Raw genomic sequence first — 20,405 nt, forward strand, 5'->3', positions numbered from 1 at the left:
TTACTCTTTATTTTTAGTCAGTAAAACTCCATTTTACATTATTGATATAATTTATATGTCAGCTACTCATTCCTTAGCTTTAGTCTGTAAAGTTGTATAATTTAATATACTTTTTTTCGTGTAATAAATAGAATATATTCTAACCAACCTCTAAACTTGAGTGAGAGAAAATCATTTCGATGAAAAAACCAAACAAAAAACGTACAACTTCTCGCTCAGGGACATGCTAAATAAGTTTTAATTTAATATGTATGGTATTGTTTATTATGATGCTCGTCACATTCTTTTTTTATTTAATTAGGTAATAGGTTAATAAAATTTATTATTAATTTTTTAAAGCTACACAGATAAATAATTGAATTGGTGCGCAAGGAAATAACCAATTGGAAACTTGTAAAACTCAATAACAAACACATCAAATCCTTCTACCGAGTAATTTAGTACTACAATGTGGGTTGCAATACAAAATACAAACTATCAGTTGTCGATTGGTGGGTAGACATTTGAGATGTGTGTGGTAAAAATTAATTAATTTCGGTATGTTTTGTGTTTATAAGTTAACGACCGCTTTTTTTAACAAAAAAGTTATTTATTAATGTGATAAATATAATTATTTTGTGATATGCTGCACAAGTGTAGGTAAGTTATTATAATTTTCTTATCCAACTTTTTCTTTTATAAATTAACTTTTTATGATCGTACATTTTGTCTCAAGTTTGTCCAATTTTTTATCGATTTAAAAAAAATTAGATTAGTCGAGAACAACAATATAAGCATTTCCTTATATGATGATTTCATCGTGATATTGAAATCACTTTCCACCAAGACATTTCTTCAAGTTTGGAAACAAGAAATGTTACTCAGGACTGAATCCGGAGAACAGGGCGAATCGTTAAATCGAGTTAGTTAGTTTTTAGGGTAGTTAATGTGGATTAGACCACGTGCATTCCAGAAAACGTCTATTGACTGATTCATCACGTTAACCTTATTTTTTTGACTGCTGTTTAGTTTCTGGTAATGATCGATTCACGTTTCATCCAGGTTTACGAAGTACGTGAATCTCCTGTTAAACAAAGCTATGTTGTTAATCGATTGCATTGGTAGTTGATTGTGAGCGAACGTGACATCCATTTTGCTGAAACATTTCTTATACCCCAACTGATTGAAATCACTGGGCGATATGAAGTGACTTTAGTACTCTAGCACTTTCAATATCCAACCAACACCATATCGTGAAGTTTTCTTGGTGTAGTGATACAGTGACGTTTAGATGTTCACCCCTTTCCGAGTTGTACGATCACAACCAAATTTAGTAAACCAGTTTTTTACTTATGAAATTGATAATGCAAAATTTACATAAATGCTATGGATGGTAGAGAGAAGAAGTATCTAATATGGAAGAAGAATTGAAAAAGTGTCCAGCTATATACGATAAAGAACAGTTCAAAAGCCTTTCATAATGGCGCTGGTATATACACAGTGTATGGTAAAATGTATCTTTTTGTAGAGGAATTGAAGTTTCCTGAGTTAAAAATTTTAATATTATAGGTAGTTTATCAGCAAAAATTTTAACAGCTTGCTTTGTACAAAAATGTGATAAGTTGCCCTGGGCGTGAAGAATATTTGGCGTTTGCTTTAAAATTTATCTTAATGCTAATGTGGCGCCACCCTTATTCAATATATTTCGTCGCACATTTTTCATATAAATAGATTGTTCTGCTTCCCTCTATTCATCAAAATAAGCTTTGCTTTGGTTTGAATAATAGTTTTTTTCACAAAAATAATGCTTAATGAGCACACTCATCAAAATTAATACTCGTTACGTGTTCCAGATCTTATTTCAAGATGTCCTGCTACCTTATTTTTGTTTTTCTAAATTTGTATCAACTCATGTACCTTAGTTTCAATACCCATTTTTAATTCATCTAAATGTTCTTGATTTTAGGTCTTTTCTGTTTTAAAATTAGATTTTTTTTTTAATTTTTAAAAAAAAGATAAATTTTTTTCAAAGAAAAGTCGAAACGTCAAAATTTATCTTTTTTTTAAAAATTATAGAAAAAAACTAATTTTAAAACAGAAGAGACCTAAAATCAATAACATTTAGATGCATTAATATATCAAAAGGTCTAAGAAATAAGAAATTAAAGAAATTTACCTGTTTTTATTGAGCAATTATAGAAATAATACTCATACTGTTCTATTTACGATCTTTATATCTAAATTTTAAACTCACATACTTTATGAGATAACATTGTCTGATGGATTTATGAGGATTGTAAAAAGTATTGCATCTGTAGTTTTTTTTATACATTCTACCTAATTTCTTTATTAAGAGAAACGTTTTGGCTATGTGAACATCAATAAAGTGAATCGAAAGTGACATGAAAAAGCTACTTCTGTTTTATTAGCTGATATTTTAGTAAGTAGTTTTTCATTTTTACTGGCATGTATCGGTTAGAAAATTATGCAGTCATGAGGTAGAAATCAAATATAAGGAATAGATTAACCATAAAGTCTATTCTTTCATAATAAATATTCAAACCTCATTATATAGCGACTATTAATAATCACAGAAATAGTTTTCGTATGTAATAGACATTTCAAATACATTTAAAAAAGTGAATACAATATAGAAACTATTAAAAATAGATGCAAATACAATATTAGTTTTATACCATTCTTATCAATTCATTCAGCATTCGTTTACAGAGAAAGTACGTAATTTGATATGAATTTATTGTTTACGATACTAATTTTTTGTGAAAAATGCTGGAGCCCCTCGATTATTGTTTCCAATTTACATGCATACAACCCAATTTAGAGATACGACAATATTGTTGATTTTTTGAAATGGTAAAAAAATCAAATTGGAGAATATCATATCTTGATACTTGGGTCGCTTTATGAAAAACCAACAATCTAGTTATAAAAAAAATGTGTTGTTGTTTTCAATAAGTCCATGAAGTTAAGTTTTATTAGGGTAACTGCGCTAGTGCTTGGTCATGTAACGCTGCTCCGCCTATTAGCCTTTTATAAAAAAATTAAGCAAAACTCAAAGACTAACCATTTAAATAGATTAAATATTAATATATCTAAGTTTTTGACTACTTCCATCGTTTTTTATATTTGATGTATAGGAATTCAAAGAAAGATTTTTAAAGTTACAACTGGTGAAATTTCTAGTAGTCAACCTTTAAAAACCTATGTACAGCCACAAATGTTCCAGTGTTCAGCCAAAAAACTAATGAGCAAATTGTTTCACTTTAAATTGCCTGACACTGTAAATGTTCAATGTTTTTTTCTTCAAGTTTATTCTGCAGTTTGTTTTTCAAATTCTGTTTTTGATATTTCGCAATAAACAGCGGAATATTCAATTCGGTTTTTCACACAGTTTGTTTACGATGAATACTTCCTGAAACCATTGATGATGGAATTTAGCTGTACTTCTTTCAATAAAGGGCAAAATACTATCTTTGTTGAAACACTCTGATTTAGACTACCAACTTCATACCGTCTTCTCCTACTCAATTTTGGGTCTTTCAAATTCACTTACATCAGCAAGTTACATTATCAGAAACATTTTGATATTTTAAATAAATTTCGAGTTCACGGAACCATTTTCGTAAGTATTCTTCTGTTATCATACTTTTTGATGTTCTTAAACCCCTTAAACAGCTTCTCTGAAGGACAAAACTGGATGTCCTCAAAAACGATCTAAACCATTTTTCTCCAGGACTTCCTTCATTAAATAGCACTTTTCTTTCTTGTTTAATTACAATTTGTTAAACAGTCTTCAAAAGAACGTTTTTTGCGGGGAAGCCACATTTTGCTAACTCATTAATTCAGTTAACTAGTTTTATTTCTTCATTTGTAGTTAACACTGTAGCTGGACCAATTTTTCTAGTCTTTTTTTTTCCAACCGTGAAGACGATTTTGCAGAGTTCCTCTTGGGCCATATATTCGGCTTGCTTCTCTCTTAGCCATTTAAGTTACTCGTAAGTCAATGGAAGTGTTAGATCTGTTTAAGTTAGTCATCACATTTTTGAAAATTGAAACATCGCGAATTTATCTGAGACAATAAAAGTAAAGTAGTAAAGTATACAAAAAATCATCGGTAATTGGTTGGTGATTAAAATTTTTCTTGCACGACAACCATTCTAACAACCAATAATCCTTCTACAAGATAAATTTTTAGAAAACATTGCTGCCATTGTTTTTTTTGTGAAATACTTTTCTATTTCAGTCACAGTCACTCAAAAACCAATAAAGTTAATTTGTAGATTTCCCAATCCCTTCAAGAATTTTATAAATAGTGAAACTTGAAGATTCTTTTCCCTAGTTCTTGGTAACATGAAAACATGAAAAGTTTTTTCTAAATTCCTTTAAAATTAAAGTTGAATCACTGACTAATAATTGTAGACAAGATCTCGATTCGCGACAGTATATATATATATATATATATATATATATATATATATATATATATATATATATATATATATATATATAAATTAGTAATAGTAATTATGATTTTGTTATAATTAATTCAGTATGTTGAATGAATAAACTTTTTTTATTCCAATCTTTCTTAATAATTCAAAATCCAGTGATTTAATACATAATCTAAAATTTACGAAAAACACAACAAATTTGTAAGAAATAAGATGTAATCATACATTAATTACAGTATTTTATATGACGACCAATCAGTCAAATACGTCAATAAATAGTTTCCGTTCTACTTGTAAACCGTCTAAAAATAGTTCCAAAACAAAATATTTTCGAATAATAGCATTGAAATTGGTTAATTGTTATTTATTTTCATAGATCTTGAGGCGGGCTCTGTGTATTACATTATTGTAATTACTTTTCATTACATATAATTTTCATATACAAATTAGAATGATATATTCGATGAATTATGATGCAGAATTACGATTTACATGCATTGATGAAGTTGTACCAATCCATTTTTAACTAAATCCATATGTAGTTAGTATCTTTCTTTCACGTAATAGGAAAAAATCTCCTGGGTCGTACTGCGGTAACCTTGCTTATGTATCATTGGCCTCAATACATGCACAACTGGGCATATATGGAACTTGGTTTCTTGTTCCCCAGTTAAATAATCGAAGTTAATTTCGTAACGATCTAGGTTTTAATTTTAACGAACCACTACATGCATTTTTCTTTCTGAGATTGATAAATTTCGGTTGAATTCAAAGTATACCTTGTTCATTATTTAACTGAAGGACAGTCAAACTAAGTTGCTCCTACTTGTAAAATAAAAAATTAGTTTATAATGGTGTCTGGTCCATTTATTTCTTGATTTCTAAAAAAGTAAGTTTGTAACCTGCTGATTGAGATGATATTTTTTATATGAATATCCATTGAATATTTTTAGACACTAGATTTACTGATAATTAATTAATGCTATAAAACTATCCCTTTCCATAGGGAAATAATTCTGTACATATGTACGAGAGTTATCTGAAAATATTTCAACATTTTTTCCATATTCATTTTTATTTTTCAATATAGCCTCCTCCTAAGTGTATACACTTTTTCCAGCGATGCTCTAACCTTTTTAACTCTTCCAAATACCTAATAGTTGCCGTCTTTTGTCTCTCAAAATATGAGTTTCTTCGACTAATGAAAATCTCTCTCCTGCAAGTGAATTCTTAAAGTTATGAAACAGAAAAGTCCCTGGGGATCAGATCTGGTGAATACAGTAGGTGGTCAACCAATTGGAAGTGAATTTTAGCCATAGCTATCACCGAAGTGTGGGAAGGTCGTCACATTTTCACAGTTTCTCCATTTACCTTATCAAGAAATACTCTACTGATATTGTTTTACTTTGTTGAAAATATTCCATTACCATAATCCAAAACGAGCAAACGCGACAACCAAAGTCAGTATATGACAAATGCTTTCTTTTGATATATCGATAGTTTCTTCTACTAACTTAAATTCGACGCGACGGTCGACTAGTAGCATTTGATGAACTTTTTCGGTAATATCATTGGTTGTTGCAGTTTTTGGGCGTCTCAAACGCTCGGCTTCAGTCAAGCTAATATAACCACGTATGAAATTAGATGATCAAAATTTTACGGTAGTAAATTATATTGCAAAGTCTCTTTCCTCTGCGTCGGCTTGTAGCCTTTCAAAAACAAATATTTTTAATGACTCGATACTCAATCTTTTCCATTTTCACAAAAATATTCACGACGACTCGCCAAACAGAAACCAAGCAATTTTTGTGAGAATGCAAATCATGAGCAAATGCAACTTTTCAGACAACCCTCATACTAAAAGAATCAAAAACTATCAAGTTAGTTAGTTAGTCAGTACTCCCAAGTTAGTTATGGTCTGCACTATTCTCTTCGACCAATTGCAAAGCCAGTGTTAATCTTAGTCAGATATTCCAAGGAAAATAATTTCCTCTTTTTGTGAATCGTTGCTAGGAGTGGCAACTATATCTACAGATCTATCTGTAAAGGACTATAATTTATAAAGGTGAAGTAGTCCACGATTCGCAATGAGCAAAAATTAAGTCTTTCACATTAAAATTTTTTAACGTCTTTTGACCCGGCTCTCAGAAGTAGGTTTTTACATATTACAATTTTGCCTAACATTGAATGATATACTGATCCATTTTAGATGAATCAGTTTGGCGAAAGATCTGATGCATTTATCTTCAGTTGTCAGTTCTTCTTTAAATGGATGACCGAGAGCGTTATCAGGAAGTGATAATTCCAAAAAAGTCATGTTTCATCTGCATTGTACTCCTGTGATAGGTTAAGATTTAAATATTACACCTTTTGCAAAAATCTTAAATGAGTCTTTGCTGGTTGCATCATTACAAAGTTATAACGCTCCACTTGCTCCGGGCAGCGTCAGTAAAGAAAATAAAATATTCCAGGGGTCAGTATGATGATAACGAACACGCTGAAATCAGTTGAACAGATTTTACTTGCCCTTTTGGATTGGTAACCTAGCTATTTGCTGCTAGTGTTATTTACGAAGCTTTTGAGGTACGGAGTCGTATAAGAAAGCGAAAGAATGGTTAAACACAATTTTAGAGGATCAACCTAATTTATGAAACTAGTTGGGTATCAACATCATGATACAAATGCCACTATTCTTCGATGCCAGACGTGTTTTGATAGACTGATTTGATCACAAAATGAATATTGTAACTCAACTATAACAGTTTAACATACAGCTAAGGAACTCAAGAAATCTAAGACAATTCTGAGAGGGAATACATGAGTTAGCCCCAGCACAACGTGTCCAAAATGTCTTAGCCAAAACCCATTCGAAAGGAATCGGACTGCTTCAAAAGCCAAACGGAGAATAGAGTATAAAAGGATTTCCAAAGATTCATTTTCCCGGTTCGTATATCATTAAAAATGCTGAGAACGTACTGAAAAAGAGACAAATGTTCCTAACAGAAGAAGCAAAATTCTGTAATGAAAAATATTTTCATTAAACAGTATCAAGTGGGAGCTTCAAGCCCTACAAATCGCCTGGAAAAGACGAAAGTGGAAATCCCTATTCTAAAATGGACCGAGACGATGCTATAACAGCGAATAGTAACGGCATAAATAAACGGAAACTCTTTCAAGGATACAAACGGCCCTAAACATATAAAAAACTGTGGTGATAAAGAGCATCGATCGATCGATCGTCGCTAGTAAGACAACATTAATTTCATTTACAAAGAAAAGGCAAATATAGGCGCACCATCCTTAATGGAACTAAACGGGTACTGTCCAATGTAGTAACTATCTTGGGGTCATCGTGGATAAAACACTTACTTGGAATAATAATTTAGACAAGATAATCTCAAAAGCCACCTCGGCTATATGGACTTGTCGCAAGATTATTGGGACATATGAACTTAAGCCTAAGAATACTAATTATACCAATCAGTCATCAAACCCACGATATTATGCGCAGCTCTTGTTTGGTGGTTGAAAACTGAACAAACAACAGCTCAGAAAAAACTTGACAAGATTCAAAGGCTGATCTATCTAACCACAATCTTAGAGGCGCTGCTAAACCTGCTTTCCCTTCAAAAAGAGGCATTCAATGGCGCCCACAGGCTAATGCAGACAGAAAAATTGGAGCCAGGAAATATTGACAGGTAATCTAAGAATTATAGAACTGATAAAGCTAGATAGGACTGAGCGCACTGTAGATTTCAAATGTTTTTGAAGATGCAAATACACTAGTAAAATATGGGTGGTGTTGGGCAGAAGGACATACAAAATAGTTTGCATTTGTTCACATGTCGTACTTAGCATTAAGGACGTATGCGATTTATGCCCATCTACCAGCAGAAGCACGGGTCTTTCAATGTTATTTTCCACTATCAATTTGTGAAACTCGTTGGTATTCAAAGATTACTTCTTCTCTCATACAACCTGTCTCCGATCTGCCTAAGCACCAGTCTTGGGACATACTATCCACTACAGCTTTTGATGGTCTAATGTATGGAAACAAAATACAAGGTGGGCACATATCTTCATTCGCATTAAATGTTAGTAACACCGTTATGTTTTCTTTTTCGTTATTTGGTTCTATTTGGTATACGTTTTTTGGAATTATCTTAGGCCTAAAACCATTGTCCCCATTGAAAATTCTTTTCAGATCACTCAAAATATCTTTACTGTCCAAATAGTCATCTAATTATTTTAAGCACAAACTCAATTAACTTTTTTGTGACTTGAGTTCTAGCTTTATTAATGCCATACGTATTTTTAAGTGAGATTTCTTTATTTCTGGCTAAAACTTTTTCAAACTATCGGCGATCATCTTTAAATTTATTTTTAAACCACTGGTCTCTCGTTACTTTCTGAACAGTATCTAACAACTTCTGTTTTTTCACTGGATATCCACATTTGGAAATGTTAAGAAGCCTTTTTCTCAATTCTACTCCTAGCGCAGGTTCTGGGCCCGGATTCTTTACTCCATCTGATCTGCGCCCACTGATTTCTTCTTCTCTCTAATTTCATTCAAAGCTTTTCTTAAATATTTTTCTGTGTATGTTCTTTTTTCAATAGATCCTTTGGGTCGCTATGTATAACAGCACCCATAGCTACTTACATATATTTTCTTTTTTCCTTCTTCTTTCTTATCTCCGAAGAACTGATCTTAAATAGAAAAATATAGGAATTCAAGAAATTACTCATTTAATTCAAAGTAGAACAGGTATTAAACTTGTAGTCATAGTAAAAATTTACCTACAATATATTTTGTATTAGAAAATACAAACAAATTAAGTTTAGGGAAAAAATTGAAAAAATGGACGCGGTTTGCTTTTATTATTATTCCTTGTAGGTATAGTTTGCGTCAATTACGGACGAAAAGTGCAATTGTTTTATAAATTCGGTGTAGTTATTCGCGTTCGCCACTTTTTAACTATTAACCTATAGAAAAAATAAGCTAAGTTATCAATGACTAGAAACAGCTATGTATCCAAAATACCCATAAAACGATAAAAGACTTCAAAGCACCACTGCCCACTACCTTTGCCCCATAATCCCGTGCGTCCGAGCTTTCTTTTTGAAAAGCCGTCACTACTTTTTCTACACAGAATTGGTTGGGAACACGGAACTTTTGTCTATGCTTGCGTGCCTCTTTTATATTGAGGTATTGGCGCTAATGACTTTATTGGTGTGTTAGTATACGGAATTTCAAGAGTTTCCAAAGAGAGATCCGTAAAATGGATGGGAATTGGGCGATGGACGCGAACAGCCGAAGTGATCCTAATAAGAGATTGACTGAATTAGGAAAAAGAAAATTACATTTTTTTAATACTAGTTCTCATTGACGTTCATAATTATCACAAACATACATATAGATACAAAATGTTGGAATTTGAATGCAAATGTTTATGATAAATTTTTTCGTGTTGTTGTTGAGTACAGTTACATGTTGTACAATAATTATTTTTCTGTAACTAATTTGTGTTAACTATTAAATATTATCGAAGTAATTAATTTATATTTACCAACTATTTAAGTAACAAAGTTCCTAGATTAGATATTTATCAATATTTACATTGTAATAAAGTGTGAAGAATTTATTAATTAATATAAAGAGTATGTGGTTGATTATAAAAATTTCTTTGAACATTCCCACAGATTTTGAGAGTATTTAGAATCATTTAAAACAATTTGTGGTAATACTTGGCTTTACTAATGGATGAAGCAAAGAAAATAGTAAAGATTTACGAATATTAAGCTTGCCAACCGTCCTGTTTTCCCAGGACATGTCTTAGTTTTTGTAATGTCCTGAATAGTTTTTAAGCAGCGTCCTAGGTTTTTAAAAATTGAAGTACAAATTTGAATCTTACTCAAAAAGACGACAGCTCAAACGCCTTGTGCCGGATGTTGCAGAATTAGCCATCCTAGATGGTTTCAGACATGCTCTATTGGGTTAAGGTCCGGGCTACGTGCAGGCCAATTCACGGTGGTTATCTAGACCTCTTCTAAGTACTGCCGAACCACTCTTGCAGAGTGTGGACAGAGTTTTCACCGATATGAGGTATATATGGCACTACATGGGGTTCTAGGATATTGGTTATGTACCTGTTAGCATTTAGTCATCCATCATTCACTGGTACTAAGTCCGTGCGACCCTCCCCAAACCATGATAGAGCCACCATCAAAGCTTTCAATTCGACAAAAATTAGCCTGATCGTGCCGTTCACCACGTCGCCTATATACTAGTACACGTCTATCTGATGAATATAGATAAAATCTTGCTTCATCCGTGAATAAAATATTGGACCAATCTTGAATATTTGCGTGTTTTCGAGCAAATTCCAATCTTGCTACTCGATAATCTCTGATAAGACGTGGACTTCTAGCTGGCACTCTGGCTCGTATACCTGCTTCTCTCAGCCTATTTCGAACTGTTTGTAGGCTTATTCGGACATTACGAACAGCCAACAGATCTGTTTGCACGATAATGCTCGTTCACATGCTGCTAGAGTGGTTCGGCAGTACTTAGAAGAGGTTGAGATACCCACCCTGAATTGGCCTGCACGTAGCCCGGACCTTAATCCAATAGAGCATGTCTGGAACCACCTAGGATGGCAAATTCAGCGACATCCGGCACCAATAAGAACACTAGATGATCTTCAAAATGTTCTTTTCAACTTCTGGCAAAAAATGCCGCAAGGATACGTCCAGAACCTATTTAGAAGCCTTCCAAGACGAATGGAAGCTGTAATTAGAGCGAGGGGCGGCAACACACGCTATTAGAAATCAAACTTTTTGTCCTCTGTATAATAAACTGATAAAAAATAAATGTTGCAAAAGGCTTATCTATTGGTGTTTTAATTCGTAATAATAATAAAATTCGAAAAACAGACAACACATATAAAATATTTAAAAAATAATGAGTGATGCGATAATTTTTGTGGGGTGTATATTTTATATTGAAACTTTGATATCAATTTCGATTGGTTAGCAGATTGGTATAGTTACCTACATTGACTTACCTGTTCACATTTGCATGCCCGGTAGCCATACACAGAAATGAGTAGGCAATCTTACCTAGGCATATTCTGTGTGTTAAAAACCATTATATTATAGTTTATATAAAAAACATTCAGTTATCGAAAGAATGGAGCTGATGGAAAAAATTGATTAGAATTAATTAAATTAAAAGCACTTTTTGATAGGCAAGTTATTATTTATTTATAAGTCTTATTTGATAAAAAATACGTCTCATCTGGTTATCAGATCGGTAAAGATCGATCTCTCACGGTCTCCTCTACTACTAGTTTGATTTATAAACCAATTTAAAACCTATTCTGTTAATAATTCCTTCCAACTCCTATGTATAAACAGGATTGAAAGGTATTAAAGCACATTTTGATTTTGGAAAAACGTAGTTTCATATAGAGATTACTTAAATCTTTGACGTTCAATTAGCCTATTTTCAATTCTCTTATCATAATCGTTTAGTACAGCTACATACTCAATAAAAATCCTTCCATTGTATTTATGAATATTAAGTGGAAAGTGAAATAAACGATGCATAAGGAAATAGAATGTGGATGCAATGGAAAGAAACAGACGGGATTTACCTGCACGTAGCGGTGTTTTTTTTAATGCATCAAATTCTAGCCTATTACTACTTATTTTCCATATCATAAGTAACCTTGACTATAGATTGACATTTTGAATTCCATGAGTTCCATAATGAACTCTTTTACGGTTTCTTTTTTCGTATTGAATATGGTGGAAATATCATCCACACACCGGAGAAAATAATGAAACTCTTGACTAATTTGCTTTTCAAAATAACTAATGAATAGTAATTAATAGCAATTACCCATAGCTGTTCTTTCGTCTTGTTAGTAGAATTCGATATTGTACTTGAAACAGTTTTGCTCCATACATAATGGATAAACTCTCCGGTTTGATGAATAGGTTTTCAAACTCCTCCGTAAACCATCTGGAAATATTATAACTGGGTGTACAAATTGTTGAAACAATAGGCCTCCTCAGGTTTGTGAATTTTGGAAAGGTAATAAAGCTTTGAAAATGTTGTGTTACTTACGAATAACTTGAATATATCGGTAACAAAATTTATTTACAATTTTTTAATGTTCTTTTACAATTGTAATCATTTTATTCAGCGGATTCTATGAGATTATGGTGTATGCTCCTATTTCCATTAAGCTGTCCATTCTCTCGAAATAGTCCTTTTTGTGCATTATAACAACCTTGTTTCCTTCATGTGCTTTCAAATCAAAACAATTTTCCTCCTCAAACTCCTGACACTATTGAAATCTTTTTTGTTGACTATAGATTTTTATCCTTAATAGATATGAGTCAAGGTAGGTACTGAATGGTACTTTCATTATATCCAATCAATTCGCCAAAATCGACATTGCCATAAACAGCAAAACCCAAACTCTTATTCAACAAGCTCTTCTCTTTTCAGTCAAAAGTCTGAAGAAACAATGTTGATAAGCTTCAAAGAAATTGTCCTGGGCTGTGGTTTCAATTTCTTCAATTTCTTGCTTAAAACAAAAACCTTCTTCTTAAAGTCAATGACTATGAACATCTTTCCCTGTAACTCACTTTTAATAAAGTCAGTATGCCTAATTTGAAAGATACTTCGTTTACTGTAGAGATATTTGATTTCTAGATCTAACCATTTTTTCTCACGAACTCTGTTTGAAGCTGTACCTAATATTCGTTTCTGATATATGGCCGACGGCTATTCTTTGTTTGCCCACCTAGTATATTATTTAGCTCCAATGCCTAAAGGAACTTGGTTTTTTAAATTGTTAACGTGTGAATTAATAAACATATTTTTGAATTATGAAAATATGTGTTTTTGCAAAAACTTTGGAAATATCTCCTAAACTATGAGAAAAAAATTTTTATCAACATAATTTAATGTTTATATTTTCAATGCTTATTAGTACAGTAAATGAAGGTAAAACCAACTATTAGTTCCGATTTTGGTAAAACTCCATCGATTTGCATGAAAATTTTTAATTGTGTTACTTGCGCTTTTTGTATTTTAGGAGAGAAAACCACCCCTTTTGTTGAAAATTTGTAAATATTCAAGCATTCTGGCGTAAGCAATCTCGATTATATAAAATAAATATTTTTCATCATCTATATGAACGATTTATGATTTCAATTGATTTTCAAATACTTTTAGCAACCTCCCCTTAAAGCGAAAATAAAGAAAAAACTAATTTTGTATTTCTGAAATATGAAATCATATATTAACATTGCACAAACAGTTTGTTTTATATTTATGATATAATGTTTGGTTGACTATGTGATTTCAATACCTTAATACAGAATCATTTGAAAAATTGGTTTCAGGAAACTTCATTTGAATGATACATTACCGAATTGAAATCTTATTTACTGAGTATTATAGTGATTATTTATTTATTGCAAAGTTTTCCATCCTTTAAAACTACCATTTGTTATGAAAATAATGGAAAATGTTTTTCATTAGCTTTAATAGCTTAAATTATTCAGAATCTTTCGTATTAGTTTTAATAAACTATTCATAACTTTGTTAATATTATTTTTTCCACATTCTCCATACTAGCATTTTTGCGCAAATATAAAAATCATAATTTAATGCTAGAAACGTTTTTTCATTGCTTCAATTCATTAATTAGGAGGAAAATGTATTTAAATAAATATTAAAATTTATTTAAATGTCTATTTTGGCAATTTTCACCACTATATGATCAGCAGACTGCATTGCAAAATAACCGCAAATGTTCAGAATTCCTTTCACTTTTTCTATATTCAAAATATACATACACGCCCACACATGTATATTCTGTGAGCACATTCTTATCGACATCTACCTACTATCAATCTTTTTTCTTATATATGTGTACAAAATCTGCTCCAAAAAATTTTCCACAATAAATTGGTTTTTTTCATAATTACTCCATTTTTATGATATCAGGTTCAACCAAAAACCATTTGAAAGATAATTTAATAGCTTTAAGATTTAATTTAATCTTTTTTAAGATAATATGTTAAAAGGCCTCGGTTATTTGGTTTTCGAAGTCAAATATAGGCTTTAAACGATTCGATTTCGGTTATTTTTATCCTACTATTTTGATCTCATATCAATTTTACGTAGGTATATCGAGTATTTTTGTCGTTAGTATCAAAAGATAGAACATTTATAAAAATTTTCTTTATAATTTGCTTAATTTTTATGCTATGAACTTCTAGCTTACTTGATAGGGATTTTTGAGTACTGAAAAATATTTTTCAAAACATTCATAAAATATACATTCAGTCAATAATCAATAGAATCAACATTTTCATCGAACGTCAATTCAAATATTGCTTTTTGAAACTGATACATTTAATATTTTTTAAAAGATATAAATACCGCAATTCTAATTAATTAATACCCAGACGATGTATACATAAGTATTTAAAAGCTCGGAAATATATTTGAGTTAGTACATTTTGGTGTTTCATTTTGCCACTACGAAAACTGTCATTTAATCACCTTTACCTCACTTTAAATTTGTATGAAAAGGTTTTCTAAGGAAGAGTGTTGAAGATATTAATATATTCTCACGCCGTTTATGTACTAAAAAACACCAGTGAAGATAAAAAAACATGTTTTTTGTTGGTCTGTCGATTTAAAGAGACAATAACAACCGTCAAATACAGTCGATTACTACTTATATGGTTTTTAGCAGAAGTAGATATATATATATATATATATATATATATATATATATATATATATATATATATATATATATATATATATATAAAATTGCAGGTTTGAAAGCGGTTTTTCAAAATTAACTCAAAAACTTTTTAATAGAAAAGTCGTCAAAATTGAAACTAATAAAAAAATTAATAAATTTTTTTGTTGTGTAATGGCCACAGTTATGTATAGTTATTAAAAGGTTATAGAAAATACAGTCCACGATATTTAAATATTATTTTATCACGAAGAAGTGGCCATTACACAACAAAAAAATTTATTAATTTTTTCATTAGTTTCAATTTTGGTGACTTTTCTATTAAAAAGTTTTTGAGTTAATTTTGAAAAACCGCTTTCAAACCGGCAATTTTTTGAAGAAATTTGTATCTCTGATAACTCAAAAAGTATTCGTTTATTTCGATAAATTTATGGAAGAAATTTGTATTATAATTGGCCCCAATATCGAATCCTGGGGTGTCCTGTCTTTTATGTCTATACAACGATAAATCTAGAAAACTGAAATCAACTTTAAAAAATGATAATTTATATATATATTGGAGCTCAGCAACATACTTAGTGCAGTTACATATATTCTCCCTATATCACCACACATTTTTCAGAACGTCTGACTAAAGTTTTTATGCCACTATAAAAATTTGATGCCTCTTTAATGTGAAAATGTTCGTAGATCGCCTGTTTAATTTCATCGTTACTTTTAAATATTATACCCCTTAACTTGGCCTTGCATAAAAAAATAATCAGACGGGGCCAGATCCGGCTATATAGTAGGTGTTTTATCTGTGCCAAGCTACATTTGTGTACATTAGACTTGGAAAGCGAAACAGTGTGGACTGGGGCATTGTTATGAAGTAAGCGCACACCTCGGCTGATTTTGCCGCACCTTTTGCGGATAATTTTTGACGCAATTACATTAGTAACTCAGAGTTATATGCCGTATTTAGGGTTGTATTTGATTCTTTAAAGTATATCAAAAGGATATCCTAGGAGTCTCAAAATATTAGTGCTATCACTTTTTTGGTGTCTTTCATGACCTTTGCTTTTTTTTGGCACGGACTCTCTTTTCCGATGCCACTCCATAGAATCTTTCGATATAATTGATTGGCTTACACTTTTTTGGTTCCCCCGGAAAAGCTCTAAAAACGGCTAATGATATTCTACTCGACGCTGCTTTTACAGTATATTAAAACACTTGTTTTGGAAATGTCGGTGTGTGCTGCAATTTCTGTTTTTAGGCGCCGGTCATTTTTCTGCCCTTAATACAATGTTTTCTGAAGTAGTCACTTCCCGCACTTGGGTCATCTTCTGATGAATATCGTCCCCAGAGACATGACTTAGTAACCATGAACAGCTTCCATTCCGTTTTTAATTCGTATTGGTGTTAATCTTTCTTTAGTCAAAAATTTTATAATAGCCCGAAACTCAATTTGTGAAATTTTTCGAAACAACTTGACTGAGTTGTTGTTCCAGCTCTACTATAATTAAATGGATTGAAACAGCAAGTTGAAACTTGGTGTAAAACTTGTTGACCCAATGATATCGCAATTTTTTGCAATTACCGAAACTTGGAGAAACTAGCTGCAATTTTGTCTACATATTCTGGACCTGGACTATACCGATCACGGTAATAAATTAAGAAATAGCAGAAAAAGAATATTTTCTTGTATTTGTCTGCTTCGTTTTATACGAATCTCCACTTCACACATTGATAAATAAGCAAAAAATGTAGTTTGGGTAGTTTCTTCGTAGTAACTATAAAGTCATCTGTTTTTTAGGAAAAACATGAAAATCTCCTTTAAATATAGTTTTACACTACACTCACAATTACACTGACATACTTTTCTATAACCAACTTATCATCTTCAGAGATTGAAGGTAAACATTTTACGCGCGTCAGACAATGTAATTAAGAGTTTTGGTGTAATGGTAGTGTAAACAGGGTGTTATGTAGTTGAATGTCCTTGTTTCTCCTCCAAACTCGTACCTCGTTTTCTGTATTAAACAAGTTGCACACAAGCCCATTACTGTAGGCAGAAATTGATGCATTGTATCTTATTCTGGAATTGTTTTAAAATTTCAAGGTTTAAATTACTGTACCTCACAGCTGGGTTTCGTAGACTCATACCAGTTTTTATGCAGCTTCTTTGCCGGATTTTGCTTGGAATGTTCTTCAATTAATCATTAGTACTGTTTTAATTTCAACCCTAAATGCTTCGTTCAGCAAATTTGTGGGTTCTCCATCTTAACCTTCGATTTAAGTGGATTCCAAGATATTTGACTTTATTCTTCTGTACGTAGGATTGATTGTTGAACAGAACCGTTTGAAAAGAATCTTCTTTTATGGCACATTTTCCATTCCATTCACCATGTCTTGAACTATTTTGTTCAATTCATTTTGGTGTAATTGAAGATATCTAGATGATATATTTCAATTTTATTCTGATGCGAGCAGTGTGTAGGGAACCAAGAACACTACCTTATGGAATACCTAATTTTATTGAGTGTAGTATTCGCGTATTCTATTTGATAATCTACTAGAAATTCTTTAAATTACAAGGCAGGTCTTTGTGTCACACCTTATAGAAGGTGTGATTTTATTCTATTGGATAAGTCTCTTAACTAGTAGCGGTGAGTGGTTTTTGTATGATTGTGATTTAAGAAAAAAACAATATATTTTAATAATTTTGGTCAACATGATAACTATAATGAATAATTTTTTTTATCCAAAGAATAGGGAAATGCGTACGCGTCCATCAGTAACCATACCAGACCGAGCGGTGTATGGAGCTGGATTACACTTAAACCCTCCCTCTTTAAGCTAAACCTCTTTGAGGTTCTCATCTTTGACCCGCGTCAGCATTCCACAGAATAGCTGTTCTTTGCTTGATTTGCGTTTGCTCTGTTCTGTGATCTCTTCAGCTGTTAGGGCACGTGATTGGATCATCGACCAAACTATCCTTTCCTTTGTCAGTAAAATTCCTTCTCCGTACTCACCTACGGTATCTCAATTCTCTTCTTTCACGATCATAATCCCTACGATATTCTTGGGTGTGAACCTCCAATGACTGCATATGAAGAATTTGTGTTCTGGTTTGTCCGCAAAGGAAATAAGTGCGGCTCTCTACTTTTCCTTGTTTAAATAGGTAGGAATGAAAGCAACTGTGTCCAGTTGGATCAATTATTAGTTCACCACCCCGTGATTTTTCTCTATCTTGACATATGGTAAGAGGCGCGCAGTCCATCATACCACTGCTGCCATTTTTTCGTGGTTACGACTCTTTCTTCGTTCACGATTATGGCTTTGTTGATGATTTCATTAGTTGTTACGTTATTCTCTTGTATATTCTTCTGCGTTCGAGTGCTATTAGATCTACTGGGATGGTTCCCACAATAGCTATTCTTTTGCGCTAGATCTGTATCTGTGTCATATTTTCATATTTCTGCGCCGTACAGAAGTATTGAATTTCTGACTGCCATTAACAGTCTTCTTTTGGTGGCAGTCGGATCCCCGATATTTGTCATTAGTCGGCTTAGCCATTATGTGATTGTTGATGCTTTCTCCACTCCTTTTCTTATGTGCTCTCCAAAACTTATTTTTAAGTCTGTGAATCCTAAATATTTTATGGATACTTTCGTATTGATGGAGAGTTCTTCGATTTATATATCGTTTTTTTCGCCGCTAGAGATTGCCCATGGTCATTGAGCCATCTTTCCAGAATCCGTATGGCGCTGAATAGCTTTTTTTGGATTTGTTCTTTGTCTCTTCTAGTGATGACGATAACTGTGTCATCGGCATAGCCTAAAAGGTAGCCTCCGTCGGGTAGCTCTAGTCTGATAGGAGGATTTTCTTCATCCCTCATGTTATAAGTAGTATTTCCTATGGTACATGCACTTGTAATGTTCTGTATGGTATAGCTATTTTTGTTAATTACTTCTAGAATGATCCTTCCTCGTTCTCAATATTCATTTATGTTGTCGTCTATCCAACCTTCGGCAACTACGGTTGTTTTCTACCCCCCTAGTTCTTTCACAACTGTGTTGTCACAACCGCTCACACAATTTGTTGTCGATAATTGACGAAATGCTATGATCGCGATGGAACAATTATCCTCATGAGTTATTTTATACTAATAATTTTGAGTTTTACACTCAATTTTGGTCTCTATTTAATTCTTCGATTAAAATAGTCCAACAGTTATTCATTCAAAGATATGTAGAAAAGTCGAAGAAAAAAACTGGAGGAATTAATTCGTTTACCTAAAATTTATATTATAACGTAGCTATAATGATTCAAAATCATATACGCACTTCGAATGTACTGTACCGCTTACTGTCCCCCTAACATAACTTTTATCGCTTAGAAAAATGCTATTCACTACAAGAATCATGGTTAGCGGTAGAGAGTCATTCACATTCGTAAATACAGTAACCGTGTTTAAATAAACGTTGGTGTTCGGATGATAAATAAAATGATAACGACAATAGCGTATTTAGTGTATTCGGATGCGACGTGAGTGCTGGGCAAAGAATTATTATTTTTATTATCCGGTGACGGTTTTTATTAACTTTTGATGTTGTACGTAATGACCTCCAATATAAATTGTGCTGTGTATTAAAAAAATGTGGTTATAAATAGTTTATGGATATATCTAGTGTTGTTTAACGTGAAGTGGGGAAATGTAAAGGTCAGTTTTTTAATGTTATCTGTACGTAATTCGAGATAGACAGAAACGAGATCATTACCATCGTGAATTCACTCTTGTTACAATAATTTCAGAAATTACACAATCATTTTTTTCTCCCTATTTTATAATGGTTGTTTTGTGAGACGGGTTCTTGGAAGTACTTGTATACAACAAACCCAAACAATTTGATTAGTCAGTTTTCAAGAATTTAAAAAATAAAGATCAGAATATAGTGTACAACGAAAAATACTCGTAAATTCATTAGGAGGCAGTACAACAAGTGATATACGTCAAATATTATCAAGAAGGATGAATTTTTTACAGTCACCCCTTAAAATATTGGGATTGTGAAAATAACTATGTCATTAATTTTGGTTTTAAATAATGAAAACACGAGGAATATCACTGCAGTATTCTCGACCGATTACACTATTTTACACAGTTTTTATACCG

The 20,405-nt window shown here is 32.1% G+C and overlaps 1 protein-coding gene across 3 annotated transcripts in view; it reads left to right on the forward strand.

The window, feature by feature from the left end:
* Window positions 1-381: 381 nt before the first annotated feature.
* Window positions 382-20,405, forward strand: part of LOC130450481 (uncharacterized) — a 247,827-nt gene continuing 227,803 nt past the window's right edge. Inside the window, exon 1 of one of the 3 annotated variants that reach the window (XM_056788878.1) lies at window positions 382-639. In XM_056788878.1, the coding sequence (XP_056644856.1) occupies window positions 623-639 (17 nt within the window). In that variant the 5' untranslated portion in view covers window positions 382-622. Of the gene's footprint in view, window positions 640-2,339; window positions 2,420-20,405 lie in introns of those variants that run through there. The other 2 variants (XM_056788881.1, XM_056788880.1) reach the window with 2 other exon arrangements.

Source organism: Diorhabda sublineata, chromosome 11 (assembly GCF_026230105.1).
Source record: "Diorhabda sublineata isolate icDioSubl1.1 chromosome 11, icDioSubl1.1, whole genome shotgun sequence".
Taxonomy (NCBI): Eukaryota; Metazoa; Arthropoda; class Insecta; order Coleoptera; family Chrysomelidae; genus Diorhabda; species Diorhabda sublineata.